At 40.9% G+C, this 8092-nt stretch overlaps 1 protein-coding gene across 2 annotated transcripts in view; it reads left to right on the forward strand.

Moving 5' to 3' along the window:
- The first annotated feature begins 211 nt into the window (after nt 1–211).
- trappc11 (trafficking protein particle complex subunit 11) overlaps nt 212–8092 on the forward strand; it is a 17117-nt gene continuing 9236 nt past the window's right edge. For both annotated transcript variants that reach the window (XM_071457087.1, XM_071457088.1), the window contains exons 1-14: nt 212–575; nt 1512–1740; nt 1983–2152; nt 2622–2692; nt 2806–2920; nt 3029–3128; nt 3247–3320; nt 3932–4028; nt 4404–4537; nt 5731–5872; nt 6543–6636; nt 6796–6875; nt 7313–7391; nt 7834–7888. In XM_071457087.1, coding sequence (XP_071313188.1) covers nt 1534–1740; nt 1983–2152; nt 2622–2692; nt 2806–2920; nt 3029–3128; nt 3247–3320; nt 3932–4028; nt 4404–4537; nt 5731–5872; nt 6543–6636; nt 6796–6875; nt 7313–7391; nt 7834–7888 — 1418 coding nt within the window. In that variant the 5' untranslated portion in view covers nt 212–575; nt 1512–1533. The remainder of the gene's footprint in view (nt 576–1511; nt 1741–1982; nt 2153–2621; nt 2693–2805; nt 2921–3028; nt 3129–3246; nt 3321–3931; nt 4029–4403; nt 4538–5730; nt 5873–6542; nt 6637–6795; nt 6876–7312; nt 7392–7833; nt 7889–8092) is intronic.

The following is an 8092-nucleotide window of genomic DNA, read 5'->3' on the forward strand; positions in this document are numbered from 1 at the left end:
AAAGTCATAGACACTGGGGTGAGTTTGTTTCTTTGAATGTTGACGTGACATCCTCAGGGAACAAACTGCTTTGTATTTTTAAGGTGTTATCATTATTATTGTTATCATTATCGTCATTTATATTATGGGGGTTGATTTTTCATGATTTGCCTGCTGGTTAGAAATCATCGATGTAGTCAAGTAGCCGTTTAATTTTGAAAAGTCGAACCGGAAGTGTTGAGTTCTGACAGAGGCAGCTAACTGGCGATCCCGGTTGTTGTTTCTTCAACAACAGCAGCTGGGTTATCTGTTATTTTGTGGCTGTGTCGAGGTTGACACATCGGTGACTAGCTGTGTAATGGTAACCAGAAGTGGGACCTGGCTTAAACGAAGTCAGGCAGCCTAAAACTAAAACTGCACTGGCGTTTATTTTCTTGTTAAATTTGCAACCTCGCCCACTAGCTAACGCTAACTGTTAGCCTTACGAGACAACCCTCCGGTCTGCTAACTGTGAATCTGTGAAGAGCAGTTTGGTAGCTCAACCAGCCCAGCTGCACCAGCACCGTCACCGGTTCACTTAAAGTAATGCAGCTGAGGTATGTTGCTGTCTAATGTATCCATGAGTTCTCGTATTTAATTTAATTTTTATTACAGATTTAATGATGATGCTAACAGGACAACAGCAATGCTAGTAGCGTTAGTTGAGTTAGGTTATCTCACTTCCGCTTTCGTCTTAACGGTTTCTGTATTCATATCTTTACACGGCTAGCAAACACATCTCCCGGTTTTCGGATGCACAACAGATTGTTATATGGATGAGAAATATCTCCGTGTCCAGACGTTGGTAAACCCCGACACAGGCGATACAGTCAAGCCTTAGTCGATGTAAACAAGTGTCACTGTTAGCAACTAATTAGCTCAGCTGGTGCTAACCTTAAAGTCTTGTGACGTTTTGAAAACACTATAGCCCCTGACTAGTAGGATATTTTGGATAGTAATTTAATTTAAGAGAATAATTGTTCGTGAACTATGTGCCGCTGTTGGATGAATGTTGTATAAAATCTTTTAAAATGTTGGAAGACAATTGACTAATGAACTCTGAACATTCTCCAAGATCCATGTGAGTTCAACATTTAATAAAATGTTTTAGAAATCAAAACCAGTTCATCCACATTTTTAGAGCAAATTTGATATTTCATGGGTTTGAGTTATCACTTCCAGAAGCTGCACCCTGCTAAACTATTTAGGTATAAGATATCCCTACTCTGAAATGATCCCTACACATAAGATTTATATGGTTGAGGTTTGTATGTGTATTACTAATGATTACTATATTTTTTATGGAGTGATTGAATACACATTTATTTAAGTGCAAAGGGGCACTGAGTGCGCTTAAGTTGGTGAAACAACAAATCTTTCTACTCCTAATGATCCTTCTTGACTTTCACTTTCACACACAGGAAACCTGAAGTTACTCATTTGATCCAGTCACCTCTGTCATGTCTCCTGTGATGTTGCTCTGTCTTGTGCAGGGGCATCCATTGTTGAACCATCATGATGGCCAGTTCCCAGTGGGAGCTTCCTCCAGAGCTATGTTGTCGGCCCATGGCCTTTGTAGCTCTAACTGGTCTGGATGTGGTGTACAATGCTGTGCACCGAGCCATCTGGGACGCCTTTTGTGCCAACCGTCGAGCAGACAGGGTCCCCATCTCCTTCAAAGTGCTCCCAGGAGACCATGAGTACCCCAAGTGCCGCACTAAGGTGAGTGGTGGACAGACAAACATAGATATTCTGTGTAATATCCAATCAAACTAAAGTATGACATGTAATTGGAAAATCGTTTCTGTTTCCATTTGCTCACTTGCAGATTACTGTGTGAGTTCTAAGATTTGAAAAAACACCAAAAAAAAGCATTGTGAAGTTTGTCAGAACAGTGTTACAGTCTATATAATATATGTGGACTGTTCAGATCAGGTGTATTCTCTCTGTCTGTGTGTGTGTAGCGAACATCCTATGAGTGGTACATCCCCAAAGGCATTCTGAAAACAGGCTGGATGAATAAGCATCTGAACCTGGTACCTGCTCTGGTGGTTCTCTTCTATGAACTGGACTGGGACGACCCACAGTGGAAAGAGAAACAGTCTGAATGTGCCACCAAAGTGGAGATTGTCAGGTCAGTTAACTTCTATTTTCCTTCAGAAAAGGTTTTATTGGCAGTGAGAGAGCGAGCAGCTGTATATGTGTAGCTCTACACACAGAGGAAACTTTGATGATTTTAATTTCTGCTGCTTGGTTTTTGTTAGCGGATGCAACTTGTTTCATGAATTTTCAGCATTTGTTTTCAGTTTCAATGAAAAGTCATGTCATAACTGCCAGCGTCTGCTTATTAAGTTTACAAAATAATCAATTTTATAAATACCAGGCCATGCAGCTTTGATAGAAGACCAATGTGTTTCTTATTTTGTGTTTCCAAACCTTGTTCAAGTCTTCACTGAGTTTAGCACTGGAGGCTTCTTTTTTTTTTGAATAAACGAGCAGGAACTGGGAACTGACAGGGTTTTTTTTTTTTACAGCAACATTTTACTGTACATTCTTATCAGAAACATAACCACAGTGAATTTCATTTGTTAATGTGTCATCAGGACCAGTCTTCAGGGCAGGAACACCAAGGTAGCTGTGGTTCTAATCCAGAAAAAAACTCCTCTGCCTCCAGGTAAAGACCTCCTCTGAATCATATTAGATAGCATAACACAACCTTAGCAACCCACTCTGTCTGTTACCTTTTTTTTTTTTTTACCAAGCTAAACCATCAGTATTCTTCCACAGGAGAGGACCTGGTAGCCTCAGAGAGAGCAGCAGCTCTTTGTAATGCTTGTGATCTATCCGGCAAGAGTCTGTTTGTACTGCCGCACACCGACCATTTGGTGGGCTACATTATCAGGTAGTTAACAATTAAATAAATACAGCATGGTCACAGTGTGGCAGGAAGGTGAAGTTATAGGTACGCTACTCTCCTGGTTCCACTCAAAGGATGTCTGTGATCCTGCAGGTTGGAGAATGCCTTCTATGAGCACGCTCAGACCTACTACTACACTGAGATTCGTCGTGTCAAATCGCACAAGGAGTTCCTCAACAAGACAACACATCAGGTATGTACAACAACACTACACCCACTAATTCTGAGGAGTGAAAGTAAAACAATATGTAAGTAACTTGACATTTGTTATAAGCAACTCTTACATGTCAGATTCCTGTGTGTCCCCCTAGCTGCTGTTTGTCAGACACCAGTTTAAAATCGCTTTCTTCAGTGAGCTGAAACAGGACACGCAGAACGCTCTCAAGTGAGTCTGACGTCACAGATTCAGAAGTTATTTCTACTAACACTTTTCTGTGATCCGCTCCTGGTAGGATTTTACAACCATAGACAGCTGAATGAAACGGAAATATGGGAATTAGTTTTCTTTACATTGACAGGTTGAGATGAATAAAAACCCTAAGACAGTGAGAAAACTAACAGAGAATTGTAAAGTCTTAGAAAGACGGACCTAAAATGTTCGGATTGTTATTGCTCATGAAGTTCCGTATTTCTGAAAAACTAAAAAGCTTCACTTGATACTGCCATGGTACTGAATCATTAGGGTTCATGAAGATGTTTTTTTCTGCATGCATTTTCATCACCTTAGATTTTTTTTTATATGATTGTTCCCCAAGAGTATGTAAAACAAGCAATAGTGATATGACTGAGGATTGACTCCAGTTATTTACAGTATATGAAGTATGAAGCAACATATTTATGAACTATATCATATACTAACCAGGTCTTTGTGGTTTAGTATTTTATTCTGTACCTGACCTTATCATTGTCAAAGTGTCTAGAGAAGTAGACACACATGTGAAGCATCATAATATCCACCAGCTCTTCAAAATGAGCTATGTGTGTTTGTTTCCACAGGTATTACAGGACTGCATACAGTCTTGTCCATGAGCTCCGTGCCCATGAGACCAACATGTTAGAGATCAAAACTATGGCTGGGTTCATCAACTATAAGGTATGTTTCTGTCTGGAGTGACGGGGGGTATGAGGGTTGCAGTGGCAGGTCCTCAGTCAGCCACAATGTGTGGACAGAGCAAAACATTTACAATAACGCAATGCAAGTGTCCCAAATTGAAAACAACCAACGTTGTGCATCCAACGTGTGTGTGGAGAAACATCACCCTTCAGTGAGGTGTGTCCAGACTTTGTGCTGAAAGCTGAGTGGACTGTAGTTCTTATTTGGCATGGAAAAAAATAAGCATACAATATATTAACTATAAAATTTATCCAGGGAAAGCAAAACTGTCTGAAAATATATCACAGAGAAATGATTACATGATGAATGTGTATAACACAGAGCTCTCTCTCTCTCTTTTTTCTGTCTCTTCAGATCTGTCGTCTGTGTTTCCAGCACAACACTCCTCTGGATGCTATAGCTCAGTTCAGGAAGCACATTGACCTGTGTAAAAAGAAGATAGGCAGTGCGGAACTGGCCTTTGAACACGCAGCATGGATGTCTAAACAGTAAGACACATAGACAGGCATCTGTTCATATTCGCTAAAGTTATGGAGTCACTTTTCATAGATGATCATCAGTGATGAACAAGTCCTTAAGTCTGTACACACACATACACACATACACACACACACACACACACTAAGATAACCAGTCCCTTTATTGTTGACTGTTCTAAACCTCTTTCCAAAACTCCAAAACAGTTTTTCTTCTGTTGTGTTTGTATAATTTAAATAAGTTAACACTCCAGGAACATCTGTTCACCTGCTTTTTCATGCAATCATCCAATCAGTCAATCATGAGGCAGCAGCAGATCCAGATGAGGAGCTTCAGTTAATGTTCATATCAAACATCAGAATGAGGAGAAATGTGACACAGTGACTTTGAGTTTGACGTCATTGTTGGTGTTAGATGCTGGTTTGAAAGTTTCTCAAACTGCTGATCTCAACAGTCTCTAGAGTTTTTACTCAGAGCGGAGCCAACAACAGAAACATCAGTGAGCAGCAGCTTTGTTGATGAGAGATGTCAGAGGTCAGAGTCGAATGAACAGACTGGTTCAGATTAAGATTAAGATAGTCCTTTATTAGTCCCACAGTGGGGAAATTTGCAGTATTACAGCAGCAAAGTGGACAGTGCGAGAGAGAAAACTGCAAATGTCAGGACAGGAGTGCTACAGTCACTCAGATAACCACTCTTTAAAAGCTTCAGAGTGAACAACATGTCAACCTTGGGGTGGATGGACAACAACAGCAGAGACCACGTCAGGGTCCATGACTGCACATAAAGATGGACGACATGCCTCCACTTCTTTCCTCTGTACAGGAACAAAGCCAAAGTATCTGGTGCTGCCATCTTGCACTGGTGATGTCTTTGGAGCCAGAGTGTGCTCAGTAGTGATCAGGGAGTAGAGCCATTGAATTGAGTCCTGCACATACACCTGTATACCTGCCCAACTCAGCTGCGAGTCAATCGCAGTCACACTCCAGTTTTAAGCCTCTCACACATTTAATAATAATACATATGCCACGTTTCTCGTATAGTAGATGCACTTTATCATAAACATTCAAACCAGCAGTGTTATTTGTGCTTGTGCTTGTGCTAATCCATCAGTATAAGACAACTGAAATCTCAAACCAAAGTCTGTTCAGTATTTCATCATCTAAAGCCTCTTTCTGTCTCTTCATGTGTTTGTACTGGTCAGGTTCCAGTCATTTGGAGAGCTGTTCGATGAAGCCATAAAACTGGGTCTGACAGCCATCCAGACCCAGAACCCTGGGTTCTACTACCAGCAGGCTGCCTGTTACAGCCAGGAGAGGAAGCAGCTGGCACAGCAACTCTGTCAGGTGATAATGCCAGTAATATACTGCTAATGCTGCTGCTGCAGGTACTACCAGTGTTGGGCAGTGCATCAAACCTCCTGAATGAAAAAGCCTCCTCAGGTGAGCTAGGTGGGGTCAGAGTGTTGTACTTCATGTAAATGTTTCTGATGTTTCAGAACTGGTTCAGAGTCTCAGCCTCAGATCCCCTCAACCTCAAGTAGTCCGTTCATTCTTCTTCTGCTGAGTAGCTGTCCTCAGACTCTGATGCATAAAGTCCATCCTAAGATAGCCTGCTTAGGACAAAAAAACAAATCTTTCTGGTAATGCAGTGCTGAAAGAATTAGTAACAGTAATATTATTACTGTTTTAATTGTAATCCCTTACACTACTAGTTACTGGGGAAAGTAATAATATTACAGTAATTCATTACTGAGGAACACTTTACTGCCCAACACTGGTTATTACTACTACACTGGTACTGTGAGTGCTACCAGTACTACTGCTAATAATATATACTAATGCTAATAGCGAACACAGACTGATTGTTTGAGTCAGGACAGGAAAAGTGCAGACTGATCACAGCTAGCTCTCAGTATCGGCACACATTTAATTTATCATTTTACATCTGACATGAACGACACATACTACTTCATCAATATAAAGTGAATGATCAGTTAATGGTTTCTGGTTCTAGGCTGGAGCCAGTTTTCCCTCCCCTGACCCACTGGACACACAGACTGGTGGACTGGACTTCTATGGGCAGAGACCTTGGAGACAAGGACACCAGAGTAGGAACAACACTCTCTATCTAATGAAGGAGGAATTCTTAGTAGAAAAGTGTTGGATGACATTATCTGGAGCATCATGACATCATCATCTATTAAGACTGTCTCTGACGTGGTGTTAGGAAGGTGTTGGTAAAACAGGACCTCTTGTTTGTACCTCAGGTATTGATCCTCCAGATGCAGAGAAGGAGAAGACCGGAATCCTGGCTCTGCAGATTAAAGAGAGAGATGTGCCACATTCTGTACGTACACACACTCACTTCAAGCTCCATACTGTATAAAGTCAGATATTTAATGTCTTCCCACTGTTTACTGAATTTTTAATGTGACTACAGTATTTGTCATTTTATTCTGGTGGTGTAATACATTTCTGTCTGCCACTGTGTCTTTTTTAATACAACCATGGGGAGTGGTTGAATAAAATGTGAATTTTATGAATTAAAAATACTAATAAGCGCAGAGTCATCAAACTCAGCCTTGAAAACAACGCTGGTATGTGTGTATACGTGTGTTCAATCCATGTTTTAAACAAGATATTCTAAGCACCAGGAGCATAAGGAGCTGCACACTGTAGAGAAAGATGAGCTGTTAAATATTGATGTTTTGTGTCAGTGTGTGTGTGTGTCTGCAGATACTGTCAGGCTCAGCTTTGTATTAAAACTTCTCTCTGGTCCCTCAGGAGCTGATCATAGCACTTCTCAGTAACGCTGTTGCCCAGTTTAAGAAGTACAAGTGTCCCCGGATGAAGAGTCACCTTAGTGAGTATCCCTGTCCTCTCTGAATCTGTACAGGTCCTTTGATGCTTCCAGTGGCCCTGCAGGGCTTCAGAATGATCTATATGTGATGTTATTGATTACATTAGAACTGATTCCACCGGGATCCACTGTTTGAGAAAGAGGACTCGATAGTCATTACTCCTGTATTACATGAGTATTTAGTTCTAACATCTATAAGGATAAAATGAAGTGATGACATTTTATATCCAATAGGTCCAAGGTCAACTGCACTGTGACATTATAATGTTCTATTATTCAATGCTGTAACTCAGGAAGGGGAGATTGTGACTATATTTCCTGCAACTTGATTGGTTGTTGGAGGAAAAAAAAACAAGGTGATTCTAGGTAGATGTTTTGTGATCACATGGTCATCTTCATGCTGATGTGATTGTTTAACCTTGTCACACCTTTGTCTGTGTGTTAGTGGTGCAGATGGGAGAGGAGTACTACCACGCTAAAGACTACACCAAAGCCCTGAAGTAAGGAACAAGACTCTGCTCTGAGAGAAACACCTGAGGGTCACACTCTCCTGCTGTTGACCATAGCCACAGTTCTTTAACAACGAGCTTTTCACTGACAGATTTGAACATCATAGTATAGACTGGAGTACAAGCAGCCAGTGAGATGTCTAAACAGTTCTATTTAAATGTGGCCTGTAGAGTGAAAGTTATGTTTACATTCAT

The sequence above is a fragment of the Trachinotus anak genome, unplaced genomic scaffold, assembly GCF_046630095.1.
Source record: "Trachinotus anak isolate AG129_WGS33_773 ecotype Australia unplaced genomic scaffold, CSIRO_AGI_Tana_v1 ptg000021l, whole genome shotgun sequence".
Classification (NCBI taxonomy): domain Eukaryota; kingdom Metazoa; phylum Chordata; class Actinopteri; order Carangiformes; family Carangidae; genus Trachinotus; species Trachinotus anak.